This window comes from Macaca thibetana, chromosome 9, assembly GCF_024542745.1.
Source record: "Macaca thibetana thibetana isolate TM-01 chromosome 9, ASM2454274v1, whole genome shotgun sequence".
In the NCBI taxonomy this organism is placed as follows: Eukaryota; Metazoa; Chordata; class Mammalia; order Primates; family Cercopithecidae; genus Macaca; species Macaca thibetana.
Genome location: NC_065586.1, coordinates 92,840,515 through 92,858,920, shown reverse-complemented (window position 1 = coordinate 92,858,920; position 18,406 = coordinate 92,840,515). Strand labels below are relative to the sequence as shown.

The following is an 18,406-nucleotide window of genomic DNA, read 5'->3' as shown; positions in this document are numbered from 1 at the left end:
ATCCCAGCTACTTGGGAAGCTGAAGCAGGAGAACCGCTTGAACCGGGGAAGCGGAGTTTGCAGCGAGTCAAGCCAAGATTACACCACTGCACTCTGGCCTGGGAGACAGAGTGAGACTTCATTTCAAAAAAAAACAAAAAACAAAAAAAGAAAGCTTTTCTTGAGAATTCTATTTCATTCTCTTACCATGCTCATTATTCTCTTCGTAAGGTATCCTGCAGTTTAGCTTTTGTTACAGTGTATTTGGTCATGTGTTGATATGTACTTGTTCTTAAATGGGGAGTATAATGAGAAAAAATATTTGCAAAGCATACACTGATAAGTATATCCAGAATATATACATAACTCTTACAATTCAACAATAAATAATAACCCAATTTTAAGAATGGGCAAGGGATCTGAATAAATATTACCTCCAACGGTATGCAAATTGCCAAGAGGCACATGAAAAGATGTTTAACATTGCTAGGAAAATGCAAATCAAAACCACAATGAAATATAACTTGTCTTTTTTTTTTGTATTTATTTGTTGGTTTTTTGAAATAGGACTTCATACCTACTAAAATAGCTATTATATAATCAAAACAGACAATAACAAATGTTAGAGTGGATGTGGATAAATGGAATTCTCATACAGTACTGGTGGGAATGTAAAATTCTGCAGTCACTTTAGGAAACAATTTGGCAGTTTCCACAAAACTAAAACAAAGTTACCACATGACCCAGTAATTCCATCCTAGGTACATAAGAAAACTAAAAACAAAAGTCCACACGAAAACTTGTACACAAATATTCATAGAAGCATCATTTATAATAGCCCCAAGTGGAAACAACCCAAATGTCCATCAACTGATTAACGGATAAATAAAATGTGGTATGTCCATACAATGCAGTGTTATTTAGCCATAAAAGAAACAAAGTGCTGATAATGCCATAACAGGAATGAATCTTAAAAACATTATGCTAGGTGAAAGAAGCCAGACACAAAAAGCCATATATTGTATGACTCCAATTACATGCAATGTCCAGAACAGACAAATCCACAAAACAGAAAGCAGATTATAGTAGCTGCCAAGAGCTGGATCACGGGAGGAATGGAATGTGGAACTGCCTACGGATGTAGGGTTTCTTTTTTAGGAAATAAGAATGTTCTGAGGGTGGGTGTGGTGGCGCACACCTGTAATCCCAGGACTTTGGGAGACTGAGGCAGGCGGATCAATTGAGCCCAGGAGTTCAAGACCAGCCTGGGCAACATGGCAAGACCCCACTGCTGAAAAAAATAAAAATAAAATGTTCTGGAATTAGACAGTGACGATACATGCACAACCTTGTATTTGAATTAACTAAAACCCACTAAGTTGTTATGGTATGTGAATTATATCTCACTTAAAAAATGAAAAAAAAATTCAAGGTATGGACCACTGTACTTGGGATACTTGCTGAATACAAGAATGGTCAATAAAATGAGCTAATGGTTTATATTGGATTTTTATCCCCAGAGCAATGTGCAAGTGTATGGAATAGTAAAAGGAATTTAAAAATAAACACAGATAGACTAGAAGATAATTTATACAGTAGTGATGTTAAGTTTTTCACTTGAAACTATGAAAAGTAACAGCTTTGCTTATTTGCATCTATCCAATATCACAAACTTGAGATTCCACACAACAGATGGACACACTTAAAGGAAATATGAATCAAGAGAGAGGTTCGGAGGCACATAGAAACAAATCAAGCCCCTCTACTGAGTTTTCTGAGCTAGTCTGCAAGCCAGGGAAGAAAGCCAATCCCATTATTTAATATATACCTTTAATTGCCACATTTCACAGCAAATACTTTTTGACTCTTTCCAAATACCAACTCCAACTTCCAAGGATGAAAATCTGTCAATCCTAAAGGTATTCCAAAAATAGGTTTGTAATAGCAATGGAAGGCATAACCTCCAAATGAGCTTGCTTAGAAGATAATACTTTTGTGGATGATAATATTGTCCCTGTAAAGGTGGTTTAAAAAAGAATCTGTCGGCCAGGCGCGGTAGCTCATGCCTGTAATCCCAGCACTTCGGGAGGCTGAGGCGGGTGGATCCCGAGGTCAGGAGTTCAAGACCAGCCTGGCCAAGATGCTGAAACCTCGTCTCTACTAAAAATACAAAAAAAAAAAAAAAAAAAAAAAAAGCTGGGCGTGGTGGCACGCGCCTGTAATCCCAGCTATTTGGGAGGCTGAGGCAGAGAATTTCTTAAACTTGGGAGGTGGAGGGTGCAGTGAGCGGAGATTGCACCACTGCACTCCAGCCTGGGCATAGAGTGAAACTCCGTCTCAAAAAAAAAAAAAAAAAAAAAAAAAAAAAAGGCTGGGTGCAGTGGCTCACGCCTGCAATCCCGGCACTTTGGGAGGCCAAGGCGGGTGGATCACGAGGTCAGGAGATCGAGACTATCCTGGCTAACTGGTGAAACCCAGTCTCTGCTAAAAAGACAAAAAATTAGCCGGACGTGGTTGCAGGCGCCTGTAGTCCCAGCTACTTGGGAGGCAGAGGCAGGAGAATGGCGTGAACCCGGGAGGCAAAGGTTGCAGTGAGCTGAGATCGTGCCACCACTGCACTCTAGTTTGGGCGACAGAGCAAGACTCCGTCTCAAAACAAACAAACAAAAAAAGGATTCTGTGTCCTTTTTTTAGAGTTCCACAATGAAATCCTTAACTAAAGGAAACATTCCTCCCCTGGGCTAAGTAAAAAACACGTGTTGCAAACTGCAAGTTGCCTAACAAAAAGTCTCCACTTTCTAACATGCATTAGAAAATCCTACAACCTACCTTTGCAAACCTATTGTGTATATCCCTTACACTAATCATGAACTGCAGTTTAAATTGACAAGTCATTGCTGTCCTTCTCCGCTTTTGCTCATGTCATTTATCACGAATGGAATGCCTTTTCCATATTCATTAGAATGAAGCAAAAATCTACCACCTTCAAGAAATCTTCCTTCATCATCTCAGGAGAGATTTATTTCACTTCTAAACACCACTAGCATTTGCTTGCACCATCATATGACACACTATGCCTTGTACAATAACTGATTACATTTTCTCTAAGATTTAAAAGTTCCTTAAGGTTAAGGCAGCTTTCCCAGTAACTTTGTTTGCCCACAGTGCCTGATACAAGACAGATACTTATTTAAATGAAGTAAACACCTAACTGCCCTTCATCCTAAAAACAGCATGCATACAAACAGCCAGGTGATTAGGCAGGTACTCTGAAGTGGCAAGTTCTATCAGGCAAGCGACTTTGGGAGGCTGAGACAGGAGGAGTTTGAGACCAGCCTGGACAACATAGCCAAACTCTATCTCTAAAAAAAAATTCAAATAAAAATAAAAGTGGCATCAAATAACCAATTCTCACTATGTAAGAAATTCCAGGCCCCCCTGTGTAGTTCCATAAGGCTAAAAAATGGCATAATTCAAATACTTCCTAGAATTGCTCCAGCTACAAGAACGTTTGAGGAAATTAGGGCAATCTGAAATAACTTTCTGAAAGTCAAAGAGACTCATCTGCCATCCTATTTTTAGCCAAGCTACAGCTAAGATGAAATCACCACAACTTTCCCCACATTAGGAAGAGCTTCTTGAAAATACGGCAAGGGCAAGGTGCAGCAAAGCAAAAGGTTACATCACATCAGGCGCAGAGAGAGCCTAGATCTTCCTGGAATCTAAACTGATCATCCTAGTCTCAGAGGACTCCTTAATAATCACCTGGCAACCAAATATCCATCTTGATCATAATCACCGTCTGAACCCAGGACTAACTCCAATTCAACTGAACCTAATCATTTAATCAACTTCACCACCATCGCCTGCCCCCACACCCTCCAAAAAAGTATTAATAGAAGGGAGAATTTGATTTTAGAAATGACTGAGAATTTTTAATCCAAAGGGCTGTAAATTAAATACCTTTCAGAAACCAAATGACCCTAAAGCATTCATCAGTCAAGAGAATCAAATAGGTTAACTGTTTAGAACCAATTCCACTAAAAGAGGAATTACTACATCGGGAAGTAAACAAGTTACCTTTTAAATTGTGTAAGCATCACTGCCAGTCCTTTTAAATATAGGAAGTTCTTAACACTACAATTAATTTACTTAGAACTCTCCTCTTAAAGAACAAAATTACATATAATAAAAGAGAAAATATAAGGCCCCACTGATTTTAGTTGGGAGACTACGAATATATGTTACTGCTCAGATTAAAATATTGCTCTGCACTCTGGACTCTGTAATCTTCTGAACTTTACTACCTTTAAAGTGGAAATTTGGACTTAAAAGTATGCTTAAAGAAATTTGATCACCAGATTAAAATCTGCCTTCAAAAAGTGAATCAAAATTTTGATATTCCATTGAGATATTTACAGAAATAATTTGTCAGTCATAATTTTAAGAACCAAAAATACGGCCGGGCACGGTGGCTCACACCTGTAATCTCAGCACTTTGGGAAGCCGAGGCAAGCGGATCAGGAGGTCAGGAGTTCGAGACCAGCCTGGCCAATATGGGGAAACCCCGTCTCCACTAAAAATTAGCTGGGTGTGGTGGCGCACGCCTGTAGTTCCAGCTACTCGGGAGGCTTAGGTAGAAGAACCCCTTGAACCTGGGAGGCGGAGGTTGCAGTGTGCCGAGATGGCGCAACTGCACTCCAGCCAGGGCAACAGAGCGAAACTCCGTCTCAAAAAAACAAACAAACAAAAAAGAACAACAACAACAACACACACACACACCTTGTCAAGCAGCAGTAACTAATCACTAACTAGCAATGACTGATAAAATGGGGTCCCGAGGCAGGAGGCCAGGATTAAAAGCAAAGAGAATTAGAATAAGACACACTAATTAAAATCATCTAAACTAAAGCAACATGGAACTTAGAAAATCTACAGGACAGGACTACATTACAAATTTAAAAATCTTTCAAAGACTAAAAAGCCCTGCTGAAAAAACCAATCACTAACAAATGTGAGACATACAAGAACCAAAAATTATTCAAAACAATTCCAGCATTTGATACTAACCCACAATTCTGAAAACGCAATTTCATGCTTCTCAAAACCTGCTATATGCTCTCTTCTATGATAGTACGAAATAACAAGTAATTCAAAAAGTACTTAAACCGACGTGACATTTTAGTAAAAGTATAATAGGTTTGAAAGAATAAAACAAGTAGAGATAGAGCAGAGTACAGGATAACTGAGAGCCAAAAGGCTGTTTCCTGGAGGGCAGCACTGGTCTTGGATTGGCAGAAGGGGATTTTTAAAATATATTCATGAGATGAATTATACCAAAAAAATGACTCATGCCTTTATTATTTGCACAAGCATATGTTTGAAAATGCACTTTTAACCTTTGGACAACCAAAGTGGTATCACATACCTTAAAGCATTGTTGTCTATATTAATTTTGGTGTTACAGTCTAAATCCTTAACGAAACTCACGCTATACATGTTCGTAATGAAACCTTGTAGAAATGGAAAGGCGTATATTCTTCAAGTAAAGGTTACCTGATTTTTCACTTGTTTAAAGTTTCAGTTTTGCTTTTCAATCTATTATCGAAAACACCCCTTGTGGGACATTGTAAAGGGCAGACCCTCCTGTCAAGCCAGAAGGCTCAAACACAAAGACATTGAGCTAACCAAGTGCTGTAATTCTTCCAAACTGAGCCTCTCCACACCCCCTCCACCCTTCCCCCCAACAGATATGTCTATTAAATCAGTGTCTGTTCTCCCCCTCGCACAACAAAGAGAACTTCTCACCGCATGAAATTGCCGCTGAATGGACACCAGAAAGCAGGATTTGCATAATTCCTTCCAACGAAACCCTGTCGGGAAGGAGGGGATGAGGGGCCCAAGCGAACGGATAGATTCTCCTACATTCTGCCGGGAAGACCTGGTTCCCAAGAATATTCCCCTGGGGGAGACAGGGCTGGAATTCTGGGCCTCCCCGAGGACTGGGCGTGGGGGACAGCGGACGACGAGAGGGCATCTCCCCACACACCAGCAGCACCGAAGCAAAGACGGGGAAGTAACAATGCTGGAGGACAGGAGAGTCAGACACAAGGATGAACTGGGGCTAGGGGGCGGCGGGCGGAGCGGAGACACCACACGGGCCACTTACTTTTTGGAGGGGGGTTAAATATATGAGTTAAGCCCTTATGGTCCCGCCGGCCGCCGCACAGAGGGAAACGGGACCTTGGGAGAGAAAAACAGACAAAACACACAGTGTGAGAGGCGCAGCTCGGCCGCCCGGCCCCTCCCGGGACGCCCCCGTCCGCGCTCCCTCCGGCCCGCAGGGAAAAAGCCACCCGAGGGCGGCCCAAGGTCCAGGAGGCGGGGGGCGGACGGGGCATTCGGGCGAGGCTGCGGCTCCGGCCAATCCCCCGGAGGGGACGAGAGCTACCCCCGCCGAGGCTCCTCGGTCGGACCCAGTCCCACCCCCTCCTCCCCGCGGCACGACACCGAACACAAATACGCACACACCGACCCGTGCGTCGAGGATTAACTCCCCGGCCGCCGCCGCCCGCTGAGGAAGTGCAGCCGCTGCCCCCCGCGGCCATGACACCCCACTAGGCTCGGTCAGGCGCACCCGGGGACTGTGACAGCTCCAGCTCCCTCCGCCCCCATCTCCACCTCACGCTTCGCACACGCCCGAGCGCCGGGCGCCCGCCTGCCGCCCGCCGCGCGTGCACGCAGGGCTGGGGGCGCGCCCCGCGCGTGGGGGAGGGGTGGCGCGGGAGGAGGACGGCTGCGGCCGGAGCGCGGGTGGGGGCCGAGCACGGCCGCGCCCCTCCCGCCACCCCCACTACAGCGGCAGGGCCGCGGGGCGAGTCGCCACAATAAGACGGCGGCGGCGCCGGGCCGCCGGGCCCGGAGCGGTAGCAAGAGCGGGAGCAGGGGCGGGAGCGGGGACGGAGGGGAGCCAGCGGGCGGGGATGGAGAGCGGGAGGGGGAGGAACACGCGCTGCCGCCGAGAGCCCGCCCCGGGGAGGCGCGCGGAGAGGAGGGGCCGGCGCGCGCTCGGCCGAACGGGGGAGCCCGCCTGGAGGTCGCGCGCGCTCGCACTCCGGGGGGTGGGGGAGGGGGGGACGCTCGAGCCAAAGAGGGCGGGCGGGCCGGAGCAGCAATTGCCACTTCCCCAGCTCCCTCCCTGGTCCGGGGCGGCCGGCGGCGGAGCGGCCGGAGGGGCGGCGGCGGTCGGCGGAGGGTCTCACCTACACAGTGAATGAGCTTGTGGCGCCACGAATCCAGTTCTTGCCGAAAGCCGCGTTTCTCAACGGAGCATTGCTGCCGCCTACACACCCTCGCCATCTTCTGCCGCCCGCCCGGCCCAGCCTCCGCCGCGGCCCCGCGCACGCCCAGCCGCGTCGCCCGGGGCCGCGCACGCACCCGCGGCCCGGGCGTCGCGCCTCCCGCCGGGGGCGGTGCGGGGGCAGGGCCGGCCTCACCTCACCGTGGCCCTGGCGTGGCCCGGGGGCGGCCTGGGCTCTCTCGCCCGCGCGCCGCCCGCCGCCCGCCGGGCTGCGATCCCGCCGTCCTTCTCCGCGGCTGCCGCCGCCTCTGGCCGCCCGGAACGGCGCCTTCCCACAGCCGGAGCTCAGCCCCGCCGGCCCCGCGCCGCCCTCGCACTGTCCCCCAAGGCCACGGCTGCCCCCGCCCTCCCCTGGGCTTTTTGTTTTTTACACCAGCCCCATTTATCACTTCCAACCTGCCTATCGCCCGGCACCAACTGTTGCAAGTTCCGTAATAACTGCTGCTATGAACTTCTCGGTCGAAACTGCTCCTCCCCAGAGCCTGTTTAAGAAGCAGAAATAAGAATAAATGCCCGGATGCCCGTGGATGCACTGAACTCCAAGATTTTCAAAGGTGAAATGGAAACACGTTATTAAGTCATTGGGAGTCTTAGCTAACATTGGGAAACCTAGTAAAAAGTGGAAATCAAGCGTTTTAAATTAAAAAAAAAAAGTTTCTACTAGCAAGACTGATCATAGGCGAACTGTTCAGGGAATTTCGGAACATTGTGCTAAAGTGAGAATATTTAATATTTCCAAAAATAGACTTAACTAGGGATACTTAAAGCAGAGTATTGGAATTGCTTTAATTTGAGATTTCAGGAAAGGGCTTGAAGACAAATATTTTCGATGAGCAACCCTCTTGAAATAATTGAATCAGGCTACACAGAGCACTACCTGTTTCATTTAAACATAATGCTGGTCTTAATTTTGTGACTGTTACTTTGAAGAGACAGGGAAGATGGGGAACGAAAGGAGAAAGGGCAAAGAAATGGGGTGGAAAGAAAAAAGCAGAAGAGATCGCCCTATACCAGTAGGCCTAGTACCCTAGGATTTTGGCCTCTTTCTACCACCTTTGGTGTTTAAGATTAAAGACAGTGCATTACTGCTTTTAGAAATTTAAATTTAAGTTTGAAGACTTAATTTTAATTACTGTAGTAGGTAAAGCAAAGTCGTTAAATACTTGACATCAGGGATCCCATTGGTGTATTGATTTAGGTGTTTTCAAAGGTGGTTCTCCGCACCAGCCACTGGCGGAATGGCGTATCTACCAATAAACAGATGGACTGGGTGGGCCTCGGGTACGGGTGGCTTGAGATGCAAATGCGAGGGTAGGAAGGCACCTTCCCCTCCCCCTACTCCCACCCCACCCCGCCAATCTTAAAACATTGAGCTTTCTAAAATTCTCAAACGTCCACAGTATTTCGTTGGCTTAAGAGTACTGTCAAATGAAGACGCCAGAAGTATTGAGTTTCTGGGTACATAATACTGTTCTGAGTGTTGAGGGAAGAGAACTAATACGAGATTTTTAAAAATGGCTATGGACAACCATCCTTCAGGTGTGATGGCAGGACATGTTGTATCACCTGAAACTTCCTGTCTTCGCCGCTAGGTGGTGGGTTTGAGTCTTTTGCAGCCTTTAACCAAGTTTCTAAGGTGTTTGGAGGAGGTACGTTTCAGTTTCAAATAAATGAACAACGTGTAACTCTAAGATGAGCAAAAATGTATTTTCCAACCACTCCCACGTTAATTTGTTTAAAAAACAATCAAGCCAAGGGTAATAATTCCTCGACATAATCTCTTAGTTTCAGACGTATGGATTCAGACAATCCTAGAGGCTTCAGAGATCAATTCTGTACCTTAAGATGTGAAATTGGAAGCCCAGACAAGTAAGGTGACTTGACCAAGATTACATGTTGCTGGGTAGAGAAAGGGCAACAAAAGCCAGGAGACAAGATTCCCAATTTCCAATTTAATGCTAGTTCCACTACTCTACTTTGAAAAGTTCCAGTTTCTGCCTCACTTATTTTGAGTTGGGAACTAACTCATGATTGACCTGTCACAAAGACCTGTTTGGAAGAAAGGATAGGGAGGCAATAGTAACAGCTAATATTCATTGACCACCTACTATATGTTTATCATTGCAGCATTGTTTCATTCCATCCAAATAATAATGCTATGAGTAGATATTTACCACATTTTCCAAGTTAGGGACACAAGACTCAGATGAGTTAAATACATTTGTCAAGATCACATAGCTACCAAATTCTAACTAAGATCTCTGTGACTCGACAACAACCCCTCTAAATTGTGTTAGAAGTAGAAAATTGGCTTGGCGTGGTGGCTCCTGCCTGTAATCTCAGCACTCTGGGAGGCTGAGGTGGGCAGATCACCTGAGGTCAGGAGTTCAAGACCAGCCTTGCCAACATGGTGAAACCCCATCTCTACTAAAAATACAAAAATTAGCCAGGCGTGGTGAAGGGCACCTGTAATCCCAGCTACTCAAGAGGCTGAGGCAGGAGAATCCTTCGAACCCGGGAAGCGGAGATTGCAGTGAGCCGAGATCGCACCACTGCACTCCAACCTGGGCGACAGAGTTGAGACTCCATCTTGATGAATAAATAAGTAAGTAAATAAACAAATAAATAGTCTTATAAGTAGAAAATAGACTCTGCAACTGGGGGATTCATTTAATTCTACATGACATGTTCCGTGCACAGTTAAGCAGTTGGACAAACACTCTTGAGTTCCTATCACATGGCAGGCGGTGTCCTAGGCACCGAGGACACACAGATAGCTAAGACACAATTTCTGAACTCTGTTGCTTTGGGCTACTGTGAAAGAGGGCCTTAGCTGTAAACTCTTTTACATTCTAGGGAGGGGCAGGCAATATAACATGGCAGTTAATAGGATCTGAAGACAGCTGGGTTGGAATTCTGGCTCCATTTCTCAGTGGCTGTGTGACTTTGACAAATTAACTTTTCTGGTCATTAATTTCCTCATGTGAAAAAGAGGAGAATAATAGTCTACAAGACGGGGTTTACGTGAAAATGAAATGAAGCTATTCACGTACAGCGCTAGCACATTGTTAGCATGAAATGAGCATCTGTTCTCTGATTAGGCCTTCCTAAGCTCCTATCTCCTGGCCCAGTCTGCAGAATGATGGGAAACCAAGATGCTTCTGCAGTTTGGAGTCAATCTGTGAGAGTATGAAGGAATGACAGCAATGACCTCAGCCTTTGAAAACAACCTTCTCCAAATCATATTTTATAGTTCTCACAATAGCAGAAAAGGAGTGTCAGAGAAGGGGAGTAGGACTTGGCTTATCAGCATTAGATCAACTACTACCCGGTGTCTTATTAAAGGTGGCATGCAACATAGAAATGATCTTTGACAAATGGGAGGATGAAATGATTGGGGCCTTCTAAAAAAAGTACGTCCTAATGGGAGGCTTTTTTTAAAAAAAAAGTCAACTTCAAATAAATTCCAATAAGCAACAGATGCTTTTTGAAGCATGTTTCAAAGATTATGTTATTTATTCTTCGAAACAACCCAGTCAAGTATCCCCATTTTATAACAGAGCACAGAGAGGTTAAGTAACTTGTCCAAAGTCACACAGGTTACAGATCTGGATTCAAACCCAGGCAGTCTGGCTACCTGGGTTCCAATCCAGATCTATAACCTGTGTGACTTTGGGCGAGTTACTTAAAGCCAGCTCTATAACCATCACACTATTTTTTGCCTCCTGTGCTATTTCGGGGAAATGAGACCTAGCAGCAGAGACGAGACCTAGCCAGACAGAAGGGAAGTCATGTCACTTGGTCACAAGGCTTTTGGTCTTTTTGAGAAACTACTCATGTAGTGGTTCTTTTTGCTTAATAAAAGACTTTCAAGCCAGGCGCGGTGGCTCACGCCTGTAATTTCAGCACTTTGGGAGGCCAAACCGGGAGGATCACATGAGGTCAGGAGTTCGAGACCAGCCTGGACAACATGGTGAAACCCCCGTCTCTACCAAAAATACAAAATAGCGGGTATGGTGGCGCACCTGTAATCCCAGCTTCTTTGGAGGCTGAAGCAGGAGAATCACTTGAAGCTGGGAGACAGAGGTTGCAGTGAGCTGATATCATGCCACTGCACTCCAGCCTGGGCAACACAGCAAGACCCTGCTTCAATAAATAAATAAATACATAAATAACTTTCAGAGCTTCTCTCTTTTTAGCCTGCCTACTGTATGCCACTGGCCTAGGAAACTTTATGATTTTACTTTATGTTGTATGTGTGACATTTATTTTTCTTCTGTAGTTTTATTGAGATATATTTCACATATCATAATATTCTCTCATTTAAAGTGTCCATCTGAAAGCAGGCACAATGGAGGGTGGCAGTGAGAGGAGTGGCAGCTCTTGGCTTATTCATGGGCTCTTGGCTCTGGGTCTTTGGTGCATGTTTTAGTATGGTAGAAACGTTTGACTGTCCCAGCCGGATGCTGCCTTTCCACATAAATGAGATCTTTTCTGCCTGGCAACATGGTTTTACCCTCACATCCAAAAGCTCCTAGTTCCTACACAGCTACTGACTTGTCTGTTTTGAGGCAGTTCCCTTCTTGGAGGTTTCCTTGATACAGCTGTGGGTTTGGGTGCCCACTACCCCCATGTCACTAAGCTTGTTCTAGAGTTCTAGAACCATCAACCCCCGCCCCCCAACCACCACCAACTGCAAAAGATTCCTCTTGGGCTCTTTCCACATTATCTTCATCCTACCAGTCAGAAAGGAGGATCATTATTGGAGATCTACTGTTTACTAATATATTGGATGGAGGTGGTGCCCACCCTCTTGGCAGAGGAAAAGATTACAGTTACTAATGCCTCTGACACCAGCCTGAACCAGTGTTTTAGTATCAAAGGCAAGTGAGACATAGTGTTGCTGTTTATGACCTTGTCGCCAACACAGCCACCTCTGTTTCACCTGCCTTACATCCAGAGGTGCTTTATCCCTGGTGTGAAGCAGCTGACTCTGGGGATCCCGGGCCAGAATCATGAGGAGATAGACCATGGCCAGGATATGTTTCCAGCAGAGCAGCTCTGTCATCCGCAGGATTGCAAGGTGAACCTTCACAGAGCTGCCTGCGGTGACTGTATTGTTGCACCCAAGACTTCCAGCTTCCCTTACTGTCAGGGGACCTGCCTCACCCTCAGCAGTGAGCTTCATCAATCCAACTTTGCACTCAAAGTTTGCACTATAAGAGGGAGTGCCTGGCTCTTTCAGACCTGTAGTCCCACCAAGGTCATTCTCTTCTCCCTAACGGTCCTGGATGACAAACATAAGATGAGTGTTCACTATGTGAACATCCTTGACAGAGAAGTGTGGCTGCTCTTGAGACACCCCGGAGCCTCCTCCTGGTCCCATACCCTCCTAAGTCTCGGGACTCACACTTAGTCTGAGTAGGGGAGTGGTACTGGTTCTCATAGCAACTAGAGCTCTTTGAAGGGAGGTAGGATTTGGCTTCCGTTTCTCAAAGCACAGCAAGAAGGATGGAGTTATGGCAGTAACACCTCAGGTGCTCCTTTTTGGTGTGGACAGAGGCTCCCCCAGTGCTGTTCTCAGTAACTCCTATTACTGGGAAGCTGAGCCCATTGAGATGTCTGACTATTGCTCTGTCCTAGATTGTGTGAGTGGGCCAGGCTTAGTGCCACCTCTGGAGTTACTTAGGTGGAGAAAGAGGAACTGGAATTGGATGCATTTTAGCCCTCAGTGTAGGGGTAAAATTGTTACTGGTGTTAAACAAGACTGGCTTTGGACTCTTCCAAGCTCTTTAGCTGTCACTGTCCTTCTCTGTACCATAGGACTGGCACTGGTCCAGAGCTGACCTAGGCATGTAAATTCCTCCCCACCTAGCATTCCTGGCCTCTTTGGAGTGAGTGAGGGCTCTGTCCAAGGCAGCATTCTGTCATGGGCTCATTATGGGTAAAGGGCACCAAGGCCTTCCCTACCTAGTATCAGATGGGAGCCTCTGAGTGAAGAACGTTGCTCGACAGATTGTTGGTGAAGGCGGCCTCTGGCATCGGAAGTTTTTCTTTTCCTTCCTTCCTTCCTTCCTTCCTTTCTTTTTTTTCTTTTCTTTTCTTTTCTTTTCTTTTCTTTTCTTTTCTTTTCTTTTTTTTCTTTTCTTTTCTTTTCTTTCTTTTTTTGAGACAGTCTCTATCACACAGGCTGGAGTGCAGTGGCACGATCTCAGCCTACTGCAACCTCCGCCTCCCAGGTTCAAGCAATTCTTTTGCCTCAGCCTCCCAAGTACCTGGGATTACAGGCACCCACCACCATGCCCCGCCCAGAAGATTTTCTTACTATCATTTAAGGAACTTGATGATATTAGCTTTTCTACTATCTTTAGTAGAACTTAGTACCATTACAAAATAATGAAAGAATAAAATGTACACTTCGGGGGGGTTTAGTATATTCACAAAGTTGTGCAACCATCACCACAATCACTTTTAGAACATTTCATCACCCCAGAAAGAAACCCTGAAACATCAGCAGTTATTCATCATTCCCCATCTCCTCACCTGCTGGCAACAACAAATCTATTTTTTTCTCTATGAGTTTTCTTATTCTGGACATTTCACATAAATAAAATCATACAATATGTGATTTTTTTTTTTTTTTTCTGACACAGTCTCGCTCTGGTGCCCAGGTTGGAGTGCAGTGGTGCAATCTCGACTCACCACAGCCTCTGCCTCCCGAGCTTAAGTAATCCTCCCACCTTAGCCTCCAGAGTAGCTGGGACTACAGGCATGTGCCACCAAGCCAGGCTAATTTTGCAGGGATTTTTTTTTTTTTTTTTTTTTGGCAAAGACAGGGTTTCGCCAGGCTGGTCTCAAACTCCTGGGCTCAAGTGATCTGCCCGCCTCAGCCTCCCTGTGCCCAGCCAAACTGGCTGCTTTCACTTAGCATGTTTTTAAGGTTCATCTATATAGTTTTTTCATAGCAGCCTGTTAAGCAAAGGTTGATCTATGTTGTAGTATGTATCTGTATTTACTTTTTCATTACTATTATTATTTTAGACGGAGTCTCACTCTGTCACCCAGGCTGGAGTGCAGTGGCACTATCTTGGCTCACTGCAACCTCTGCCTCCCGGTTCAAGTGATTCTCCTGTCTCAGCCTCCCAAATAGCTCATTACAGGTGTGCACCACCACACCCATCTAATTTTTGTATTTTTAGTAGAGACAGGGTTTCATCATGTTCGTCAGACTGGTCTTACACACCTGACCTCAAGTGATCCACCAGCCTTGGCCTCCCAAAGTGCTGGGATTACAGGCATGAACCACTGTGCCTGGCCTATATCAATTTTTTTATTTTTTTTGTTAAATATTTCATCATTTAGATATGAAATTTTGTTTATGTATTTCAGTAGATGTATATTTTCATTGTTTTCACTTTTTGGCTATTATGAATATACAGCTATGAACTTTTGTGTACAAGTTTTTGTGTAGACATATGTTTTATGTTTATTATGAATATGAATGTGTTCCATATTAATTTTGAAATAATTTCAAGTGACCGAAAAGTTACAAGAATTCTCATGTCCCCCTCACTCAGATTCCCCAAGTTTTAGTATTTCAACATATTTTCTTTCACTCTCTCTGCATGTACCTACTATATGGTTTTATTGTTGTTATTCTGAGTCTTTTTTTTTTTTCCTGCCCAGGCTGGAGTGCAGTCGTGCAATCTTGGCTCACTGCAACCTCCACCTCCCAGGTTCAAGCAATTCTCGTGCCTCAGCCTCTCGAGTAGCTGGGACTACAGGCATGCACCACCAGACCTGGCTAATGTTTTTTTTTGTTGTTGTTGTTGTATTTTTAGTAGAGACAGGGTTTCACCATGTTGGCCAGGCTAGTCTCAAACTCCTGACCTCAAGTGATCTGCCCGCCTAGGCCTCCCAAAGTGCTGGGATTACTGCCGTGAACCACCGTGCCCAGCCTCCTGAGGCTTTATATGAGTAATCTGACGGAAAGCTACACACTGGCTATACCATCACCCCTAAATATCAGGTGTGTATGTCCACTGTCCACTGTTTTCTCATGACTAGACTCAGTCATACATTTTGGTAGGAAACCTACAGAAACCTACAAAGAAAGAGAAGACAATTAGGCAAAGCAAAGCACTCCAAATCTCGATCACTGAATTCATAGCAAATATAGGGATACTCTTTTACATGAATCCTGCTGTCCTTTGTAGGAATGAGAAGTAGCCTTGAAGGGGTCAAGTTGATCTGGAGATGGACACAACTAACCTTTACTTCACACCTCAGATAGAATTTACTATATGCACAATTCATTTGAAAACTACTGCTGGGTGTGGTGGCTTATGCCTGTAATCCCAACACTTTGGAAAGCTGAAGAGGGAGGATCTCTTGAACCCAGGAGTTCAAGACCAGCCTGGGGAACAAAGTGAGACCCCATCTTTACAAAAAATAAAAAGCAATTAGCAGGGCGTGGTGGCATGCACCTGTTGTCCTAGCTACTCAGGAAGCTGAGGGGGAAAGATTGCTTGAGCCTGAGAGATGAAGGCTGCAGTGAGCTATGATCCTGCCACCGCACTCCAGCCTGGGTGACCCCTGTCTCAAAAATAAAATAAGACTGGGTACAGTGGCTCACGCCTGTAATCTCAGCAATTTGGGAGGCAGAGGCAGTTGGATCACTTGAGGCCAGGAGTGTGAGACCAGCCTGGCCAACATGGTGAAACCCTGTCTCAACTGAAAATACAAAATTAGCCTGGTGTCGTGGCGGGCGCCCGTACTGCCATCTACTTGGGAGGTTGAGGCGGGAGAATCACTTGAACCCAGGAGGTGGAGATTGCAGTGAGCCGAGATAGCGACACTGCACTCCAGCCTGGACAACAGAGCGAGACCCTGTCTCAATAAATATATAAATAAATAAATAATAAATAAATAAATAAATAACATTACGTACTGACATGTGAGACATCATCTGTGGTGGTCCTGAGCTTTTGGGCAAATTTTGTCCTGCTCATCAAATTTTAATACTTTGTTCTTCCAACATAGAATGTAAGCTATTTAAAGTCAAATGTGTTCAGTCTGGCGTGATTTTTCTCAGCAGCTAAAGCCATCACTAGAAAAGGGCCTCTCTGTGGATAACAAAAGTTTGAGGACTCTGGCCTATTCTTTATCTAGACGTTATGTCTTCTCTTTCTCTTCCATCTGCTCATTCTTCCATTATACTCCTATCTTAGACCACAGATTAACAGCTTTAGCTTTTCTTTCATTCCTTGGGTTGGAATCCTAACCTCTCTCAACCTCAGTTTGCTCATCAGTAAAATGGGGCTAATAATACTACCCAAATCAAAGAGTTGTTGTGAGGATTAACTGTGAGGATTAACTGATATAATCCGTGTAAAACCTGGCTGGCACATAAGGCTAGTGAATATTGATAATAATATTTCATTGATTTATTTACAAACTAATTTATGAATTATTTATATCAGATAGACCCTCCCTCCCCCACAAAGATACTAAAATTCTCCCTAAAGTCCACTCCACAGATGCTGTCTCTGCAGCTCATATCACCTTTTGACATGATTGGGTCTTATGGTAAAATATTGAATTTTTTTTTTTTTTTCGAGATGGAGTCTTGTTCTGTCACCCAGGCTGGAGTGCACTGGCGTGATCTTGGCTCACTGCAACCTCCTCCTCCCGGGTTCAAGCAATTCTCCTGCCTCAGCCTCCTGAGTAGCTTGGATTACAGGCATGCACCACCACGCCCAGCTAATTTTTTTGTGTTTTAGTAGAGACAAGGTTTCACTGTGTTGGTCAGTCTGGTCTTGAACTCCTGACCTCAGGTGATCCACCTGCCTTCGCCTCCCAAAGTTCTGGGATTACAGGCATGAGCCACCGCGTCCAGTCAAAATCTTGATATTTTATCTAATTATAAAATATGCATACCTTCTTCCTTAGCATTTTTACTTCTAGGAATTTAATCTATAAAAATATTTTCAACAAGTGTATAAAGATATATGTACAAGGAAGTTTTCGTTGTGGAAAAAATAAAACAAGTCACAATGTCTGCTCATTCAGTGGAATGCCCTGTAGCTAGTTAAGAGAAAATGAAATAGGGCCTGGCGCAGTGGCTCACGCCTGTAATTCCAATACTTTGGGAGGCCGAGGTGGGAAGATCACTTGGGACCAGGAGTTCTAGACCAGCCTGGGCAACATAGCAAGACCTCATCTCTACTTATTTTATTTTTTAAAAGAGAATAAAATATGCTCTATACACAGATATACAGTAAGATCTACAATACACTTTCTTTTTACCTTTAAGCTCTGTTGGACTTGATATAATACATTTTTAAGTGACAAAAGAAAGCTACAAAATTACATGTATACTTTAACATGATTGGGTTACAAATATTAATATGTAGCTGGGCATAGTGCCTCACACCTGTAATCCCAACACTTTGGAAGGCTGAGGTGAGAAGATTGCTTGAGCCCAGGAGTTTGAGGCCAGCAGGGGTGACACAGCAGAACACTGTCTACAAATAAATAAATAACTCAGAAAATAAAAATATTAAATATATGTGTATACAAGCTGTGTCTGAATGTTTGCGTATCCTCAAAATTCACGTTGCAACCTAATCCCCATTGTGGTGATATTAAGAGATAGGGCCTTGTATTAGGGTTCTCCAGAGAGACAGAACTAATAGGATATATATATGAAAGGGAGTTTATTAGGGAGAATTGGCTCACACAATCACGAGGGGGAGTCCCAGGCCATCCGCAAGCTGGGAAAGAAAGAAGCCAGCAGTGGCTCAGTCTGAGTCTAAAGCTTCAAAACCAGGAAAGCTGACAGTGCAGCCTTCAGTCTGTGGCCAACGGCCTGACAACCCCTGGCAAAACACTGGTGTAAGTCCTAGAGTCCAAAGGCCAAAGAACCTGGAATCTGAAGTCCAAGGGCAGAAGAAGCAGAAGGAAACATCCAGCACGGGAGGAAAAAGAAGGAAGCAGAAGACCCAGCAAGCAAAGGCATCCCACCTTCTTCTGCCTGCTTTGTTTTTGCCATGCTGGCAGCCAACT

The 18,406-nt window shown here is 44.9% G+C and overlaps 2 protein-coding genes across 11 annotated transcripts in view; both read right to left on the bottom strand.

Moving 5' to 3' along the window:
• LCOR (ligand dependent nuclear receptor corepressor) overlaps positions 1-7,377 on the bottom strand; it is a 164,332-nt gene extending 156,955 nt beyond the window's left edge. For 2 of the 10 annotated variants that reach the window (XM_050802832.1, XM_050802842.1), the window contains exons 1-2: positions 7,242-7,357; positions 5,788-6,222 (exon numbers count right to left, since the gene is read on the bottom strand). In XM_050802832.1, the coding sequence (XP_050658789.1) occupies positions 5,788-6,016 (229 nt within the window). In that variant the 5' untranslated portion in view covers positions 6,017-6,222; positions 7,242-7,357. Of the gene's footprint in view, positions 1-5,787; positions 6,223-6,514; positions 6,654-7,241 lie in introns of those variants that run through there. The other 8 variants (XM_050802838.1, XM_050802836.1, XM_050802833.1 and 5 more) reach the window with 8 other exon arrangements.
• Positions 1-18,406, bottom strand: part of PGAM1 (phosphoglycerate mutase 1) — a 1,080,404-nt gene that overhangs the window by 612,614 nt on the left and 449,384 nt on the right. The gene's annotated exons all lie outside the window — the stretch shown is intronic.